Genomic DNA, 20,159 nt, shown 5'->3' with positions numbered 1-20,159 from the left:
GAACAGTTGCATCCACGGGGTGGTAGTATTGCATCAATATTGCGAAGTACTCACTCTGCCCTTCAGGAAAAAATCAAATGTGTGCATTTCAAACTCAAAGATCCAAGAACAAGCCCGTGGTGTAAAGATGAACAAAATAATCTCAAGTTATAAAACAAATTAGTGTGCACATTCACGTCCATGTAGTTACTCACAGCCAAATTAAAAGGCCGTCAAAATTAGTTTGCTGCAGCAATAGATATTTTTAATTCAAAGTGAATGTTGACAATAATACACCATAAATTCGTATTTTGACACTCACCAAAATAATCACCTAGAAAACCCGCTTTTTGTGACAAAGTAGAGGAGTCTTGGTCACATTTAAATCACTGAGAACTAGAGAGAAATACTATCGCAAACGGTAAGAGACATTACATCCAGAAATGTATTTCCCAGTCCTCATATTGTAAATATTGCACAGTGCAATTGCTACATGGCAAACTAGTGTAGCATAAAATCAAAAGCAAATTAATTAAAAGAAAAAAGCCACAAAATCTACAGATATTAAAACGGTAACAGTTTTTAGCAATCAAGTCTATTTGCCGTGTAACCTAAAACAGATCCCATTACTTGCAGCGTGAATTAACTTTTACGAACACAGCCGATTTGAAAATTAATAAACGGCGAGAATGCGAAAACAGATAAAAAGTAACCATATGAAGTAAGGACTTAGGACTAATACAGTAGCACATTTGATAATACAAAGACCCTGAATTAACTTCATAAGCATTTCGAAAAGAACACCAGTCAGATAAATAACGTCTGCGACCTTAATAATAATAATGGGAAAATAAAAATTGCAGTGTTTGGTTGACTTAATAACTTTAAAAATTAAAGTTTCCAAAAGTTGTTTTAAGGGATTTGCGAAATCTTTACAGACAGTTTTCAAACGGACTTGAATAAACTGCCCGTGTAACCTGAAATGCATCCATTCCATTGCATCTACAGTCATTCCGTTTTGGCTAACATGGTGATTTTGTGCAGGCATATTTGCTTGTAAATACAGTTACACACGAACCAAAATACATTTCATATACCTCCGAAAACAAAGCACGTGAATTGTCAAGTTCATGCATATTAATGACAGAAAATGCTTACAATCCAAATTTCAGATGAAGAAACAAATGAAGGTATTTTTTTTAGCAAACAGTAAATTAAGCGCTTCGAATGTGCAACAACTTTGGACCATATATATATCAGCAGTTTAGCCAGAACTATTCATATAGTTGGGTCTGCATAGATCTCACTAGAACAGAGGTACCTAGGTGGGCGTTCACAATTGGGTGTGGTGGTTCAGCTAAGGTAAATGGGTGGACCAGGATACTATTTATGTAGCCGTGGCCCTCCCGTGCGTACGGGGTCTTGTCTACGAATATACCTGCATATCCTGTTTGATACAGAAACCACCAGAACGTATCGACTGAATCTTGCATTCTCGGAGCATTCAAGAATATGCGACAAAGGCAATAAAATAAATAAATAAATCGGTTTCCATAGTGATCAAAATGCGAGAGGGAATTTATATGCCGTAAACCAGTTCCTTCCACTTGTGTACATTCAGTGTTTAAAGTAAAGCTTTCAAAACACCCCACTTGGCCGTGTTAAGCACTGTGCACACATCTCTCTGACAATGGTGACTTAGCAGAAAACAATTGCATTAGCCTAGTGTCCAAGATTTTGATTTGTTTGACTACAGGGGGACTCACTGCATTAAGAGCGTTCATATGAACAGTGGCATGTGCTCCGGTTTAGAGAACTAGTCTATGCGACAGCTATGACCAATAATATTTTGGCAACGGAACGACGCCATGTGATGAACTAAAATACCGTGTGTGCAATTCGGATGAGAAAGAGTAAATGTTATGCCGACCAAAGCGTGCTCTGACGCAGCGGCTTTGTTAACAGGCGTCAGGGCCTGATATTGCATCTATAAATCCTTAGCAACCGCTAGCCAATACGAACGCTCCTAAGCTGATTTGACAACAGGCTGTTAAAGTATCGTACGCCAATCACCGGAATGACGTTTAACAACACGAGTGTACGCCTTTTTTCGGGTGAAGCTACTCAAAACAAGGCACAAACAGTGCTGCGTACACTGTCGTCCGCAAAGAGCTGGAACGGTTAGGTAATCACAATGAAAACGCCCACTCTGATATGAAAGGGCCAGGGAAACAAAACATAAGAGTTCGCTTTCCCCGTCTTTAACATCGACTCCCGCTCGAAAGGGATCAGCAGAAAACAACTGGGATAATACAAACATTCTATGCTACTTCGTTTATAAAGGGTTTACATTATTTGTAAAATGATCTAAAACAAACTGCAAGCACAAAATTCATGTCGTCCACCGACCTTCTCCACTGAACACTGCAATTTCATTTCCAAGAGGGAAAAAGCACATTATTTCCTCCCGCGAACAGTCAGCGTATAACGTCGCCGTGGAACACCGTTAATATATAACTGTCATACTGAAAAAGTTAAATCAATCCTGCAAGCTACAGCTTAACATGTCATATGAAACATACTTAACTCAAGTTACATCAATACATCCATGTATAGGCTATGCAGCGATGAGCCAAAGGTTAATGAAGATAAAATACTGATGCAAGAAAAAAAACACACACCCCCAAAACATGATAAATGCAACTAACTTACATCATTCTGCAATACAGTAGTTACAATGACACTCCAAACATGAAAGCAAATGATTAAAACCAATAAAACCCACTTCTATTTCAGGCAATCAGACCTATACCAAAATAAGAAGGCCAAGTATGAACTAAGTTAATCACCTAATTTCACAGCAATTTGAAGTGGCAATCAGAATATAGCAGCTTATCTATGATACATTCAAGATAAATGATACAACTTATTACTCGCCCACAAGCTAAACATAGCCTCAACCATTTTTTTTTTTTGTATTTAAATTTTCCCCATTTCTACGACTACAGTACACTTGAGGTCTATGCAAGAGGAGTAGCTACCTTGCTTAGGAAATGAATTACAGTCTTTGGTGCTGCAAAAGCAACTTCATTTGAAAGTAGACAAAAAAAAAAAAAAAAAAAAAAAACTTTACACACACACTAGCAAACACACAGAAAAAAACGCACACAGCATACGTATTTTTCTCCCTGACGGAATGTGTAACGTAAGCAGTCGACGCCAACAAGCCTCAAAACAAAAGGTTTTCGTAAGAGTGGGGGTGGGGAGGGGAGTAAAATTCTGTCACATGCATAAAATGAGAAAATTGCACACAAATTACTCACACCGTGTGAAGCTTCAGCACTAAATAGTCTAACTCTATGATATATATATATACTCATATTTAAATATCAAATACTGCATGGTCTGCTCAGGCTAATATGAACCCATAAGGAATCAAAAAGCTACTTGCATTTTTGTCTTTATCTAGTCAAAGCCATGCCAACCACATTTCTAAATATCTCAGGAAAATTAAAATAATAAAAATCAAACTGGAAATTAAAAGTACAAAAACGACAACTATTTCGATTGTATTGCGGTTTCATTAAACAGTATAAATACTGTTAGTAATAAAAGTATACTAAATAGAAATTGATTATCAAATATTAAGCAATATTCAACTCTTGCTCTTTGTACACTAGTTCATTCGGAGGAAAAACAAAAACAAGAAAACAAACAGCAACCATTTGCTTCAGCAAACCATGCTGTCCTTAATAAGGAGCACGAAATCTGCTACCTCTCGAACATAGGCTGAACTCAAGAATAAGCATTGCTCTACGCGATACATCGCATCTATGCATATATACGCGCGAATATATACACATACACAAAATGCATCGACAGATTTTTTCATTTCAAGTGCTGCAGTCCGGTACATTAACATACAAGTAGTAACATTAACAACCTCAAATATTTAAGGCACTATGTGTGGGGAACGAGATACAACGCAGCGAAGTTTCGGGACACGAACGATAAAAGAGCAACGTCTACGCATCTCTCCGCTAAATGTTTTTTTTTCTTTGCCCATGCAAGAAGACATGCAGCGTGAAGAACGACCTTTTTCCGATAAGTGACTCGACACTCGAAACAACTAAGACACCGAAAAAAAAAACAAACAGCTGAAACGAGTACACGCCACACTGGGGACACAGGTGCATCTGTTGCCCTACGACTAGATACTGGGATGGCTTTACAAATGTAGATGTGTCTTGCACAAGTTAAAGGCATTATAGAAAAATAAGGGGGGGACAAAACCAGAATTCTGCCCCCGGTTTTCAACCTGTTTTGAAGAGTTAACCATAGAAGATCCAATGAGAAGGTATATCAAATGTGCAAAACACATTAAAAGTGAGTTTCTTTAATTCATTCTCCACTTTCTCTCTCTCTTCTCTTTAAAGCTCAAAGTTTCAATTGCACCCGAAGTCTACATGATTCAAAAAAATAGTCTCTTTTTTCCTCCCCTCCTTTTCTCTTGTGCCATGGCTTCCAACGCGCAAAACCGCCGTCTTGTTCTCGTTGCCGTTGTTCTTAGCGGTTGGGCCCGGTGGAGGGGGCGGAGCTACCACTGAGGCCCCGCCCCTCCCGGCGCTCAGATGTAGGCGTACTGGTTGGGTTTGGCGGAGCTGAGGGGGAAGCCAGGGTAGGCGGGCGAGGCGATGTAGGAGTGGGGCGGGAAGAGGGGCTTGAACTGGCTCTGGACGGTCGGGGAGGGCAGCAGCCGGTGGCTGATGCCCACGGCCACCTGGCGCATGATGCCGCCCGGGTGCGAGATGCCGTAGGCCGGCTGCAGGACCGGGCGCGTGCTGCAGGGCGGGGCCAGGATCTGGGCCACGGGCGCGGCCGTCACCAGGGGCCCGGAGGGCGGGTAGGGGAGCAGGGCGGGGTGGGGGTGCGCCGCGGTGTGGTTGGGGCTGCCGTGGGGCAGGGGGAAGGGGTGCCCGTGGACGGAGGGCGGGATGAAGGCCTGTTGCCGCCGGTGACCGTAGTTTCCGTTCCACTCCTGGTGGCAGGACCCGTAGTGCTGGACCTGGGGCGGGGCCAACGAGAAGGGGCGGAGTCAACACACGCAAAGACAACAGAAACCGCACCCACACACACACCAGTTTACAACCAAGCAGTAACACATTGCGCTTCTCCCAAGGTCCTTAGCAAAGACTCTAGTGGTTGATTAGCCGAGTCAGGTGTGCTACCGATTGGTTGGAACGAAAGCCTGGACCCACGCCAGCCCTTTCTGGATAAGATTGAGGACCCCTGATTTACAGAGTGCACAGTTACACTGGACAACATTCAGACAAATCTGTAAGACTTTTCAGGGTCCTGAGGACAGAACGCAACTAGATGAAAAGCGGTACAAGAATGAAAACCTTACGCAACTCGGATGCTTAGTTTAGTTCGTTGTTTGTTTAGCAGGGACCACGCACAATTAAAATACAAATGCACCAGAGGTGCAGTGTGGATGGGGTGGGGGGCGGGGCGTGGAGGGGTAGGGGCAGGATGTGGAGGGGCGGGGCCACCGACCTGTGCAAATCCCAGGTGCTGCTGCTGGAATGCAGGCGTCATCTTCTGCTGGCGGTTGAGGAGGGGGGCGGAGTTACGGTTGGGCCGGCCGGACGCACCACGTCCCTTTGACTGACACGTCGCGTCTGAGAGAGAGAAAGAGAGGGGGAGAGAGAGGGGAGGAGGAGGGAGACAGAGAGAGAGGGGAGGGGAGGGGGAGGGAGACAGAGAGAGAGGGGGGAGAGAGAGAGGGGAGGGGGAGGGAGACAGAGAGAGAGGGAGAGAGAGAGGGAGACAGAGAGAGAGAGAGAGGGAGAGGGGAGGGGGAGGGAGACAGAGAGAGAGGGGGGAGTGAGAGAGAGGGGAGGGGGAGGGAGACAGAGAGAGAGAGGGGAGGGGGAGGGAGACAGAGAGAGAGGGGGAGAGAGAGAGGGGAGGGGGAGGGAGACAGACAGAGAGAGAGAGAGAGAGAGAGAGAGATGGACAGTCAGAGCTCAGCTACGCTCACATAAAAGCCCACTGCTCTAAAGTCAACCGTGCACACGTGCGGACGGGGTGAATCCGGAAGGTTCCCCCTCCGCGCGGTCAGACCCGACCTGCCACTCCGCTAGGGGCGTGGCCCCCAGCCGCCTCTCGAGCAGAGAAGCTTACCGCCAGCGGGTGGAAACCGCCAGCGGCCAAGAGTGCATCGGCTGACTTCCACTGCGTTAACTTCCACTGACCGACAACAAACGAGCAGCCCGGCAGCACAAAGAAACAGGAATATCACGGCGACTGAAGCCAAGTGAAAGCGGACTTGTTTATAGGCGCAAGTTCCGCGGTTCCGTAAAAAATAGCCGCCGTGGGGCTGAAGCAGCGCACTGTGGGTGTGTGGATGCCGGAACGGGGAAGGAGATACGAGGGGGCGTATCCGTTACAGAGTCTGCAGTCAAAAAGCGCTCCACGTATCGCCCGCCACTCAGACCATTAGACAGCACAGGGAACAGGAGCTCAGGGAACAGGAGCTCAGGGAACAGGAGCTCAGGGAACAGGAGCTCAGGGAACTGGTGTTTAGGGAACAGGAGCTCAGCAAACAGGAGCTCAGGGAACAGGAGCTCAGCAAACAGGAGAACAGGGAACAGGATCTCAGCAAACAGGAGCTCAGGGAACAGGAGCTCAGAGAACAGGAGCTCAGGGAACAGGAGCTCAGAGAACAGGAGCACAGGGAACAGAACACAGAGAACAGGAGCACAGGGAACAGGAGCTCAGAGAACAGGAGCACAGGGAACAGAACACAGAGAACAGGAGCACAGGGAACAGGAGCTCAGGGAACAGGAGCTCAGGGAACAGGAGCTCAGACACCTATGTCCATTACTGCTTTGTTCGAAACGTGTGTCATAAAGCAATAAAAAAGCCTGTAAATGCTGTGTAAGAGTTGTGTAAGTCGCTCTGGATAAGAGCGACTGCTAAATGCCTGTAATGCAATGCAACGTGTTATGGATTTACATTATAGATATTAAACAAATCAGTTCAGTTTTCAGTCTAGATTGTAAGACCTCCCCGGGCGTCAGTCACCTGCGTTGGTCATGTGTTCGTCGCCGACGGAGACGGAGTTGTTGTTCCGCGTCCGCATGGGCGGAACTGCCGCGGCGCGCGGGGCGGGCTTGGCGGGCCGCCTCTCCGGGGCCCCACCCCCGCGGCCCCCGTCCCGGGGCTTGCGGTTCTGGTTCGCCCCCCCGCCGCCGCCGCAGCCGCCACCGCCGCCGCCGATGTAGCGCCTCTGCGCGAAGGGGCTGCCGCTTCGGCCGGAGGAGTCCGAGGCCGGCGAGCCGTCCACCGTGTCGCAGCCGCTCTCCTGCTCGCCGTCCGTCATGCTGGAAGGTTCCGGGAAAAAAGGCCAGAGATTCACACCGATTCGACCGATTTCATCACGCTGTCCACACCTGGGTCAAATTACGCACTTGTTTCGGATTCAAATACTTTTCTGTGCTCTGTTGATCTTGCCTGGCGTAACTGAGCCTGTCAATATGACCAGAAGGCGGGCATTGCACTTTCTGAGAGTATTTCATTGGTTGCAATACAACAGACAAGATCAGCAAAGGGTAGAAAAGGATTTGAATCCAAAACAAATACGTATTTGCCCCAGGTCTGATGCTGTCCAAGCCCAAAGCGTTGGGAGGACCGAGTGAAAATTGACTAGGAACTAGACTGGAACTGACCGAGGAAGATTTGAAGTGAAACTCCGCTGGAGTAAAGGAGGTGGCAGTGTAGTATAATGGCTGAGGAGTTGGTCTTGTTACCTAAAGGTCGCAGGTTCGATTCCTGGGGAGGACACTGCCGTTGTACCTTTGAGCGAAGGTACTTAACCTGCATCGCTCCGGTATATATCCAGCCGTGTCATTGGATGCAATGTAAGTCGCTCTGGACAAGAGCGTCTGCTAAATGGCTGTAACGTGATGTGATGTGATGAGGCGCGGGCGCGGGGGCGGGTCGGTCACCTGTTGGGCCGCTTGCAGGGGGAGGGGCTGGAGCGGGCGGAGGTGGAGGAGCTGGTGCTCAGGGTGCTGTCGGGGCTGCTGAGGGAGCACACGCGCCCCATGTTCAGCGCCCCCCGGCACGCCTCGCAGTCCGGGCCGCCCTTGCACCTGCCGGAGAGAGAGAGAGAGAGGGGGCGCGGTCAAACGCCGTCCCAAAACCCTCGACCGGGGCGCCACGGGCGACCAAGTATCCTCACCCCTGCTTTCGGGGTGTTCAGGCGACTTCTATCCATTCAAACATTTGCAGTCGCCATCGTTACTGATTTTCTGTTACCTCCATCTAGTGCAGTGGAAACAAACCCTGTTTCTGGAGATCTATCGTCCTGTAGGTTATCACTCCAACCCTAACAAAGCACACCTCATTCAACAGCAAGAGCAGGGCTGCCCAACCCTGTTTCTGGAGATCTATCGTCCTGTAGGTTATCACTCCAACCCTAACAAAGCACACCTCATTCAACAGCTAGAGCAGGGCTGCCCAACCCTGTTCCTGGAGATCTATCGTCCTGTAGGTTTTCACTCCAACCCTAACAAAGCACACCTCATTTAACAGCTAGTGCAGTGGAAACAAACCCTGTTTCTGGAGATCTATCGTCCTGTAGGTTATCACTCCAACCCTAATACAGCCACACTTCATTCAAGAGGTAGAGCAGGGCTGCCCAACCCTGTTTCTGGAGATCTATCGTCCTGTAGGTTATCACTCCAACCCTAACAAAGCACACCTCATTCAACAGCTAGAGCAGGGCTGCCCAACCCTGTTCCTGGAGATCTATCGTCCTGTAGGTTTTCACTCCAACCCTAATACAGTCACACCTCATTCAACAGCTAGAGCAGGGCTGCCCGACCCTGTTTCTGGAGATCTACCGTCCTGTAGGTTTTCACTCCAACCCTAATACAGTCACACCTCATTTAACTGCTAGAGCAGGGCTGCCCAACACTGTCCCTGGAGATCTATCGTCCTGTAGGTTTCCACTCCAACCCTAACAAAGCACACCTCATTCAACAGCTAGAGATCTGGATGAACTGCTAATTAGTAGAATCAGGTGTGCCAAACTTGGGATTAAAATGAGAACCTACAGGACGGTAGATCTCCAGGAACAGGGTTGGTTACCACTGCTCTAGTGGCATCTAGAGCAAGGCTGGAAAATGTGTCTGAAATAGTGAAATGTTTGTATGCACATGAGTGTGTCTGCATGGGTTCAGGGGGCTGCACATGTGGTCAAATGGTCAAAGGTCATAGGTATGTAGAGACACAAAGTGAGCAGAACTATAACAATGAACTATAATATTTAATATGCAATAAGCAACACTACCTTACTGTACTGAACAAGTCCATCTCTCCCCCTTCAGCTGGTTTTGTATTTGCAGTAAAACCCAATCCTGTTCAGTTGCGTTATAACTGCACAAGGTCAATCCCACTGGTATGTCGCACGGTTACAAAAAGCTGCATGCAATAAATCACTTATGAATCCTGAGAAAACACCACAAACACCATCAGGATGTGGCCCCCGGTGATTAAAATACTCGAACACAAATAGAACTTCCTGTAAACAGGGCTATGGTGGAGATGACAGGAAAGGCAGCCATTGTGGCCTTGTGCGTTCCAAACCCCGGCCAGCACAATGAGAGGCTTATTTAAGAGGACTAGGGGGGTGGGGGGGGGTTGTGTTCTATGGTGTGGTGGCATGACAGGCCCTGGCCAATGGGAGCGGGTGCTGGGTGGGCTCTGGCCAATGGGAGCATTGACAGGGTGGGCCCTGGCCAATGGGACCGATGACAGGGTGGGCCCTGGCCAATGGGAGAGTTGACAGGGTGGGCCCTGGCCAATGGGAACGGGTGCTGGGTGGGCTCTGTCCAATGGGAGTGGTGACTGGGTGGGAACTGGCCAATGGGAGTGGTGACTGGGTGGGAACTGGCCAATGGGAGTGGTGACTGGGTGGGAACTGGCCAATGGGAGTGGTGACAGGGTGGGCCCTGGCCAATGGGAGCAGAGACGGGGCGGGCCCTGGCCAATGGAAGCGAGTGTTGCGCGCGACTCTGATACTCACTCCCCCAGCGAGTGCCTCTGGGCCGCCTCGTCCTCGTCCGTGTCGCTGCTGATGGTGATGACGCTCACGATGGGGCTGGGCGAGTCCGCCATCGCCGCCTCCCCCGCCTGCCGCCCCACCGGCCGCTGCTGCTGCTGCTGCTGCTGCTGCCGCCCCCCCCTCCCCCCACGCCGCCGTCGCCGCCGCCGCTGCTGCTTGTGGGAGAGGGCCGGCTGGTCGGGGTCCCGCCCCGCCCGGCAGCAGCTCGACGCCTCGGGCTCCGCCCCAACGCCCGGCGCCGGCTCCGCCCCCGGGCAGTCCTCCCCCTCCACCTCCTCCTCCTCCTCCTCGGAGCTCTTCCTGGCGCCGCGGCGCGTCGGGGACGGGCGCGCGGAGGTCCGGGCGCCGTTCGCGTTGTGCGCGTACCCGCTGCTCCTGCCGGGAGAACACGGAGAAAGAGGCGTCGGCTTAGCGAGCGGAGTCCACGGCGACGAGGGGACGCGCCCCTCGACGACGGACGCGTCGGGAGTCGTCTCCGGGCGGGTTAAAGCGGATCGATCGGCGCGGCCGACGGCAGGGCGCCTGCTTCGAGCGCCCGGCGAAACCCAAATTTGTTCAAACCCAGCCAGGCCACAAATAAAAGCTGCCAAGTCAGGAGCAATCTGGTTATAAAAAAGTTAAAAAAGGGGGAGGGTCTTTCCCCCTTTGTCTCCTAACCGCGGCCAACCGAGCTCACGGCGCGGCCCCAACCCGAACCCTCGCGGCCCCCGCTGCCCCCTCTGAAGGGCGCCGCGCAGGCCGCCGCAGGCCGAGAGTCGGGCTCCAGCGAACACGCCACGGGTGCCGCAGCGCGAGCTTGATTTGCGGTAGTTAGAAGAAAAACAGCCCAGCTGTGCACGATAAGACGGAATAGAATAAAATAGAATAGAACATAATAGAACAGAACTGAATAAAATAGAACAGAATATAATATAGAAAAGAATAGAGCAGGACAGAAACGAAAGAACCGGTTAGAACAGAATAAAATAGAATAGAACAGAAAAGAATAGAACAGAACAGCACAGAATGAAACAGAACAGAATAGAATAGAACAAAATTGAACATAACAGAAGAGAGCAGAAAAGAATAGACTAGAATAGAAAAGAACAGCACAGCACAGAGTGAAACAGAACAGAACAGGACAGAACAGGACAGAATAGAATAGAAGAACTTTATTTTTCCCAGGGGGAACTTCAGGTGAAGTAGGCGTCAAACAAAAAAATTCAATAAACATAACTACATTAACTACATAAAATGACATTTAGAAATGAAATAAAATTACCGAAAGTGCATTTACAGATTTCTAAATTACTTAACTAATTATTACAAATTTGAAATGAGAAATTCTATCGAGGAAATTCTCGGAAGAAATCCCACACATAAATTACACAGAACTGAAAGAAACACTAAAACACAATACCATGCTGTCAGGCCAGCCGGTATGAAACCGGCCAATCCTGAGCGAAGGCGGAGCCAAACCCACGGTCACAGCTCCAGCAGGATGAGTCACCCGGGAGCCCCGCCCCCCTCCAGTTTTAACGGCTAAGAGGACGGGACAGGCGTTTAAGTCCCCGAGGCGGGGTGTGGCCTGCACGGGCAGGAGGAGGCGGTGTCTCACCTGTTCGCACAGGGCTTGTTTCTCTTGTTAGCCGCGGCAGACTGGGGCCACACCATGTGTGCGATGCCTATGCTTATTGGCTGGTGGGCGGACACGGCCATTTGGTTGGTCAGGAGAGGCTGGGGCATCATGGAGCCGTAATGGTTGCCGTGGGGCCGCACTTTCCTGAAAACGCACACATTGCTATCGCTTACTGGCACGCACTCGCTACTGAAAGAGTGACACAGACACATGCCTCATTTTGTAGCACGTTTTGTTGTCCACATGCATTGATTTAATTTTTATAATAATAATAATAATAATAATAATAATAAACCTCACAGAGTACATTTCATACTAAGAACCAAGTGGCTCACGGTGCCTAACAGTGGATTCAAAAGACTACAATTAAGAACAAGGGCATACTTTGTATAAAATCAAGTAAACAGCAATAAAATATTAAAAGAGCAAATAATAAGAACAGTAAGAGGGCAAAAAGTACATGAACACCATTAAATAGGCATGTTTCAGCTGAGACTGGGTTAGCGCCTGACAAAGCCTTCCCATTGGTAGAGGAACCGCGCAGTCGCTACACCCCAGCAAAGCTCACGATGTCACCGGGGGGGCGGGGCTCACGCGGCCGGGCGGGCGGGCGGGAGTCCGGCGCGCTGTGAGTGCGGACGGCGGCGTTGGCACTCACCCCCAGTCCCCCAGTCTCTGTGGGCCCGCCACAGTTTCGGAGGCCAGCGTGGTCGCCGGGGGCGGCACCGCCTGCACCTGCTGCCAGGTCGGGACCAGGATCTGCTGCGCCCGATTGGACCACGTCTGCGGCGGGGGGAGAGGGCCCGGGCCCATTAGCGGTTAGCGCACATGCTCACTGGCTGCCTGCCCATCTCTAACAGCCTCCGTTATGAATCCATATTAAGTCTCCATGATCACCGCTTGGCTCAAAAAAGTCTCTATGGTCACTGCCTCAAACATGTCAAAAGCATCTATGGTCACTGTTTGGCTCTAACACATCTAAAGTCTCCATGGTCACAGGCTCAAAGTTGTCTAAAGTCTCTATGGTCACTGGCTGGCTCAAACACGTCTAAAGTCTCTATGGTTACTGGCTGGCTCAAACACGTCTGAAGTCTCAATGATGATGATTTGTCTCAGACATGTCTAAAGCCTCTATGTTAATTATTTGTCTCAAACTAAAATCCTTTCCTCAAACAAGAAATTTGGAACTTAGAATTCAAAAACATTTGAGACAAAGAGACTGTATGTATAAATCTCTATAATCTCTGTTAGAAACGTCTCGATTGGCAATGTTGATCTCATGCCAGTTTGGGTTGCTAGGACACTGTTCATCTCTAACCTGCTTTGCATCTCTATGGTCACTGACCAACCTCTACCTTGTTTTTTGTTTCCATCAATTATTACCTGTCTGCTGACCTCTCATGCTCAATTTCATACCTCACATCCCTCATAGCTTCTCCTGTGACTAACCTGTTTAATGAGCTGTGGGGTTCTCTCTGTCTGTCTGTCTGTCTGTCTGTCTTTCACCTGTTTAACCATTTAAGGTTAAGAGTATTCTAATCACATACAGTACTTGTGGTCTTACCACAAGTACTGTATGTGATTAGAATGTCCTTAACTAAACATTCCAATGATGATGTCACAATCACTACTGGTAATTGAAAGCAAAGGAGTTCTAGAACACTGACTTTAAAATTTTGAAAAAACATTCTAAAAAAAAAAAAAAAAAGCCTACTCTTCAAAGGGTTAACGGTCTGTCCGTGCGTCTGACGCCCCACCTGTGTAATGACCCCTGTCCGGATCTGTAAGGGCTGTATGGCGGGAGCCTGGGTCACCAGCGGCACAGTGTTGTCCATCCGGACCGGGTAGCCCGCGGGCTTGTTCGGGTTGGGCGGGATTCCTGTCGGGGGGAACAGAAGGAGGCGCCGTGGAAAACGGAGCCACAAACGGAACCACGGACCGGACCTTTTCATGTCTGCTTGACTGAGCTCCGCGACGGGCGGTGCAGTTCTGGCACAAAATGGCCGCCTTGCACGGCCTGGCGAGGGCTAACACGTTAGCGGTGCGGAAAGTGCTTTGAGATCATAAAAAGCAGCACACGAATGCAATCCATTATTATTACTATTGTTACCCTGATGGTTAAAACAGAGAGGCCGTACCTTGGAGGGGAGGGGGACAGAGGATTAGCGCTTGCTGAAAGGAATCGTTGCACCCGAACTGAGCACTTCCTGTCTGCAGCGGCATCCCAGGATGCATCACGGAGGGAGGGGGTGGGGCTAAAGCCTGTCGATGGAGACAGAGAGAGAGAGCGTGTCTGAGAAAGCCGAACAGAAGCAGCGAGGCGTTTGTGTCATAACACACTGGGAAACAGGAAGGAAAGTCTTAAAGTATCCTGACCAAAAAAAAAAAGAAAACAAACAAACAAAAAAAAAACAGCTGCTCTACCCCGAACCCCCTGCAGGTGGCGACATTGTAAACACAGTGCAGACTCTGGGGAGGCGCGGGGGCATACATTATCAGCAAACTGAAAGGCACGTGCGATGGGGGGGGGGTCAGGGTTCGCTTGTCCCAATACAGGCTAATCTAATTATCGAACAGCAGCCATTGGCTTTCGGCTGCCTGAAGGTTCCCCATTAAGAAATGACACAAGCAGAGTCGACTAAAGGAAATCCGCTCTGCCTTTGAAAACGCTGTGAAAAAAGTAATTATGTAAACCACGCACGGCTGGGGTTCTCAGTTCAAACAGCACGTGCGAATGAAAGAGCTTCACCGCGATTCGAAAAACGACAGAAACAATAAACAGTAACGCTGACGACCGAACCGTTAGACGCTCTTTTCAGGGCACCGGAAAACGGTGTTAAAAGCCCGGCTCGCAAAAAATTCCCGAATCGACGCGAGAACCCGAAGACGCGTAAATTACCGATCGGACTAAGATTCCGTCCGATCGTCAAGTCGAAAAATACTGTGAATTAACGAGTCTGCGGAGGGAATTAATGAGTCTGTCGTTGCTATGGGGGAGGGGCGGCACCGAGCCGGCGCGTCCTAGCGCTGCTCGCCCGCTCGACGGCTTTCGCGAAGCGGGCCGTGACGCGGTCACGTGACCGCGGCGTGCGTCAGAAACGCGGGGCGGGAGCCGGGCCGCGTCGGTACCTAGCGAAGGCGTGCGAGTCACCGGCGGGCAAACGGGTCCGCCGTCAGACCCACGGGCGTCGCCAGACCACGCTTACCGAAAATATTTTTCGAATGCCCCGGTCAAAACTCGCTGCATCACGTCTAAAAACGTATCAAGCAAGTGTGGCAAATTTAGGCGGTGATTACAGAATGTAGTTACGTCAGCCACCCCCCAGATAGCGACCAGTATCAACCAGTAGCGAATATAACAGTATAATATAACAACATAACAGTATCAAAATAGCGACGGTCAACCATTACATTACATTACAGGCATTTGGCAGACGCTCTTATCCAGAGCGACGTACAACAAAGTGTATAACCATAACCAGGAACAAGTATGACGAAACCCCTAGAGAGAAGTACCGGTCCAAGTGCAGGGAACAACCGCATAGTTCAACTTGGACCCTGAAGGTTAAACTGATTAACACTAACACAACGAGAACGGCAACAACGCAATCTATGGAAAAAATACAAGCAGTAGTTAAGACAGGCGTGTAATAAAAATGCTGTCACTGTTATACTGGACACAGACTTCAACTGGATTTTCAGGAAGGTGTGGATCTCTGTCTTTAGGTCTAGCGGTGCCCTTGGTCGAAGCACCGTCTGGCCAAGCGGTAAGGCGGCACCAGGACTTCAGAACCTCGGCCCAAATGCCACGCCGGCCCGGTCCGCGAGCCGCGTCATCTTTTCATACGCGCGCTTCCTGCTTCCTGCACATACAGACGAGCGGCGTCTGCACTGCGGCCATCTTCTGTGATTACTCGCCAGGTTACAGAGGGTGTTGATAAAATGAGTGTTTCCCCCGTACCCTCTATATGAGGCACACAGCAGGCCTCCTTTCCATCGTCCACTCAGCATAATGCCCTCTGGTAATTTAGACTGCCATCATTTTCAACGGAACAAGCATAATGAAACGCAACAGCTTAACAGAACAGTGTAACGGAACAGCCGAACGGTGCAGAACAGCTCAACGGAACAGCCGAACGGAACCGAACAGCTCAACAAAATAATGTAACGAAACAGCCGAACGGAACAGAACAGCTCAACGGAACAGCCGAACGGAACAGAACAGCTCAACAAAATAGTGTAACGGACCAGCCGAACGGAACAGAACAGCTCAACAAAATAATGTAACGGAACAGCCGAACGGAACAGAACAGCTTAACGGAACAGCCGAACGGAACAGAACAGCTCAACAAAATAATGTAACGGAACAGCCGAACGGAACAGAACAGCTTAACGGAACAGCCGAAAGGAACGGAACAGCTCAACAAAATAGTGTAACGGAACAGCCGAACGGAACAGAACAGCTCAACAAAACAGTGTAACGGAACAGCCGAAAGGAACAGAACAGCTTAACAAAACAACGTAACGGAACAGCCGAAAGGAACAGAACAGCATAACAAAACACCATAGCAGAACAGTAGAACGAAACAGAACAACGTAACGAAAAAGCCGAACGGAACGGAGAAGGGTAACAAAACGGTTGGAACCGAACAGCGCGAGCGAACAGCGCTTACCTGAGTGTGCACGGGGCCCATCTTATTGAAAGCCACGGTCAGGTTTGCAGCGTTGGTTGAGGTGACCGGTCTCATGAAGGGGGTCTTATTGCGGTTCATGGTGTCGTAGGTGCTGGAGTGCGATCTGCACACGTCCATGATGTGGAAACATGATTTGACACTGTGAGCGGAAAAGGGAAAGGGAGGGGGGCGACAAACACAAACAGAGGAAAGGGTGAGGAAGAGAGAAAGGAGGAGGTCGTCAATCTTCCGTTTCGTTCTCGCGAAGGCCGACCGCTCGTCCGACTCGTCACAGGCATCGCCGCCGCGCTGAGCTGTCCCGCGTTTCTCATCGCGGCCAAGAAAGCGACCGCTGCTTAACTTTCCCGACAGCTTTCAGCCTCCAGCAGGTGGCGCCCTCCTGGGCCTGTCCCCAGCCAGCGCTGAGGACAGGCCCAGCAGGGCGCCACCTGCTGGAGGTCTCAAGCCAGCGCTGGGGACAGGCTGATTTATGCGCTTCATACCCACGCGCTATGGCTATGGCTTTGAGCTCGGCTACGTTCGTCTGACAGGGATCAGCGTGTGAACGTCTCTAACGGTTCCCACATTTGAATGCGTGGGACGACGTTTCCCACGGGCTGGGAAGAAGGGTGGGAAAAGTGGCAGGAGCCCACTGCAGGGTTGCAGTGCTGCGTCGCAGGGAATGCGCACTGCATGCAGGGTGGGGCGGGAGAATGTACTGGCTGCTGTGGAAGGAGGGGGGTACATACTGGTTGCTGTGGGAGGAGGGGGGTACATACTGGTTGCTGTGGGAGATGGGGTGGTACATACTGGTTGCTGTGGGAGGAGGGGGGTACATACTGGTTGCTGTGGGAGGAGGGGAGTACATACTGGTTGCTGTGGGGGAGGGCGGTACATACTGGTTCCTGTGGTGGAGGGGGGTACATACTGGTTGCTGTGGGGGAGGGGGGTACATACTGGTTGCTGTGGGAGGAGGGGCGGTACATACTGGTTGCTGTGGGAGGAGGGGGGTACATACTGGTTGCTGTGGGGGAGGGGGGTACATACTGGTTGCTGTGGGGGAGGGGGGTACATACTGGTTGCTGTGGGGGAGGGGGGTACATACTGGTTGCTGTGGGGGAGGGGGGTACATACTGGTTGGTACGGGAGGAGGGGGGTACATACTGGTTGCTGTGGGAGGAGGGGCGGTACATACTGGTTGCTGTGGGGGAGGGCGGTACATACTGGTTGCTATGGGAGGAGGGCGGTACATACTGGTTGCTATGGGAGGAGGGCGGTACATACTGGTTGCTGTGGGAGGAGGGCGGTACATACTGGTTGCTGTGGGAGGAGGGGGGTACATACTGGTTGCTGTGGGAGGAGGGGGGTACATACTGGTTGCTATGGGAGGAGGGCGGTACATACTGGTTGCTGTGGGAGGAGGGCGGTACATACTGGTTGCTATGGGAGGAAGGGTGGTACATACTGGTTGCTATGGGAGGAGGGGGGTACATACTGGTTGCTGTGGGGGAGGGGGGTACATTACTGGTTGCTGTGGGGGAGGGGGGTACATACTGGTTGCTGTGGGGGAGGGCGGTACATACTGGTTGCTGTGGGGGAGGGGGGTACATACTGGTTTCTGTGGGGGAGGGGGGTACATACTGGTTTCTGTGGGGGAGGGGGGTACATACTGGTTGCTGTGGGGGAGGGGGGTACATACTGGTTTCTGTGGGGGAGGGGGGTACATACTGGTTTCTGTGGGGGAGGGGGGTACATACTGGTTGCTGTGGGGGGGAGGGGGGTACATTACTGGTTGCTATGGGAGGAGGGGGGTACATACTGGTTGCTGTGGGGGGAGGGGGGTACATTACTGGTTGCTATGGGAGGAGGGGGGTACATACTGGTTGCTGTGGGAGGAGGGGCAGTACATACTGGTTGCTGTGGGGGAGGGCGGTACATACTGGTTGCTATGGGAGGAGGGGGGTACATACTGGTTGCTGTGGGGGGAGGGGGGTACATACTGGTTGCTGTGGGGGAGGGGGGTACATACTGGTTGCTGTGGGAGGAGGGGCGGTACATACTGGTTGCTGTGGGGGAGGGGGGTACATACTGGTTGCTGTGGGGGAAGTCCAGCAGGTGCTGCATGGTAAGGAAGGGGTGGTTCAGAGCCTCAGCCGGGGCGATCCTCTTCTCGGCATCGATCAGCAACATGGTCTTCAGCAGAGACACAAACTCCCTGCGGTCCGCCTTCTCCGCCAACAAGTCACTTCCTTCCAGATTCATCACCAAGTTCACCTGCGCCCAGAGAGTCGGGGAGAAACCAGACGCCAGAAACGTGACCGGGGGGGTGGGGGGGGAGCTTGGCACCGTTAACGTTCCACGACAGCGCTGTCCATGGAGGCTAGCTTGCACGTCAGCAGGCAGACCGGGTTTCACTGCGGTTAGGTTTCGGTCATCAGCTCGAAGGTTCGTCCTGATCCATCAGTCAAGTTTAGCTCGAAGGCCTGACCCAATCGAAGGCAAATCCTGCCTAAAATTTCTTTCCGTAGACAAACTGTTTGGCTTTATATGTTGTACGCAGAAGCAAATACGTTATGGACTATGCTTTAAAAACAGTGAAATTCCTGCGTTAGCTGGATTGAACACCGCGCAGGCACAGACGGGGGACACCCGGGGAGAATCTGGGGTCCTTCCGCGGCCCTCGGGCACTCACGTGCGCTACGTCGTCCAAACAGCTGAAGATGTACTTCCTGGCTTCTTTCGACTTCATCCCCGTCTCCGCCTCGTGCTCCTCCGTCGTCTGCGGAAACAGGAAGGGGGGGGGGGGGGGGGGCGGAGTCAGCACGCACGCGACAAGGGGCCACCAACCCCCTCTCGTAGCCAGCACGTCCCGCGACGGGCCCCGTTTCGACCCCTTCGAACCCGGACATTCACACACCTCAGGAGTCCACACGACATTACAGGCATTTAGCAGACACTCTTATCCAGCGCGACTTACACAACATTACACACAGCATTTTACACTGCATCCATTTAAACAGCTGGATACATACTGAAGCAATGCAGGTTAAGTACCTTGCTCAAGGGTACAACGGCAGTGCCCAACCCTGGAATCGAACCTGTGACCTTCAGGTTACAAGACCAGTTCCTCACCCGTTATACTACACTGCCACCGGTACGTTCTCCCGCCCCACCCCACATGCAAAACGCCCTAACAGTATCCCATCTTCCCAGCTCTAGCGCTGCACATTTGTCAAACAAATGACTGAACTGTAAATGTTACGAAACAGGACAGTGGGTTTAGAACAGGGGGTTTTAATTTCTTTCTCAGGTGGGGGGGGGGGGGGCATGGGGGTGCGGGGGAAGGATGGCTCATGGGGAAAGGGGGGGGGGGGCCCACCTTAAGCCTCCAGGCCGCGTACGGGGAGTCCGACTCCCTGCAGAAGAAGCGGGACGTCTTCGTCCCCACGTTCAGGAGCTGCTCGCCCGGCAACCCCTGGGTCTGAGAAATGTAGCGAATCTGTCAGAGGGAGAGAGGGGGAGAGAGAGAGAGATGGGGGAGAGAGAGAGAGAAAGCGATGGAAGGAGAGGGAGGAGAGAGTGAGAGAGAGATGGGGAGAGAGAGGGAGAGAGAGAGAGAGAGAGAGAGAGAGAGAGATATAGGGGAGAGAGAGAGATGGGGGAGAGAGAAAGCGATGGAAGGAGAGGGAGGAGAGAGAGAGAGTGAGAGAGAGATGGGGGGGAGAGAGAGAAAGACAGGGAGAGAAAAGGAGTG

General features: G+C 51.0%; 1 protein-coding gene across 1 annotated transcript in view; it reads right to left on the bottom strand.

Moving 5' to 3' along the window:
- Positions 1-4,465: 4,465 nt before the first annotated feature.
- The window catches only part of LOC118215406 (homeodomain-interacting protein kinase 3-like), a 54,946-nt gene continuing 39,252 nt past the window's right edge, over positions 4,466-20,159 (bottom strand). The window contains exons 4-16 of the mRNA XM_035396167.1: positions 19,785-19,904; positions 19,098-19,184; positions 18,495-18,679; positions 16,406-16,565; positions 13,871-13,994; positions 13,490-13,611; positions 12,391-12,515; positions 11,712-11,876; positions 10,076-10,489; positions 7,992-8,138; positions 7,069-7,367; positions 5,536-5,660; positions 4,466-5,044 (exon numbers count right to left, since the gene is read on the bottom strand). Coding sequence (XP_035252058.1) covers positions 4,607-5,044; positions 5,536-5,660; positions 7,069-7,367; positions 7,992-8,138; positions 10,076-10,489; positions 11,712-11,876; positions 12,391-12,515; positions 13,490-13,611; positions 13,871-13,994; positions 16,406-16,565; positions 18,495-18,679; positions 19,098-19,184; positions 19,785-19,904 — 2,511 coding nt within the window. The 3' untranslated portion in view covers positions 4,466-4,606. The remainder of the gene's footprint in view (positions 5,045-5,535; positions 5,661-7,068; positions 7,368-7,991; positions 8,139-10,075; positions 10,490-11,711; positions 11,877-12,390; positions 12,516-13,489; positions 13,612-13,870; positions 13,995-16,405; positions 16,566-18,494; positions 18,680-19,097; positions 19,185-19,784; positions 19,905-20,159) is intronic.

The sequence above is a fragment of the Anguilla anguilla genome, chromosome 16 (assembly GCF_013347855.1).
Source record: "Anguilla anguilla isolate fAngAng1 chromosome 16, fAngAng1.pri, whole genome shotgun sequence".
Taxonomy (NCBI): domain Eukaryota; kingdom Metazoa; phylum Chordata; class Actinopteri; order Anguilliformes; family Anguillidae; genus Anguilla; species Anguilla anguilla.
Note: the sequence above shows the minus strand (reverse complement) of the source record. Positions and strands in the feature narration are given on the sequence as shown.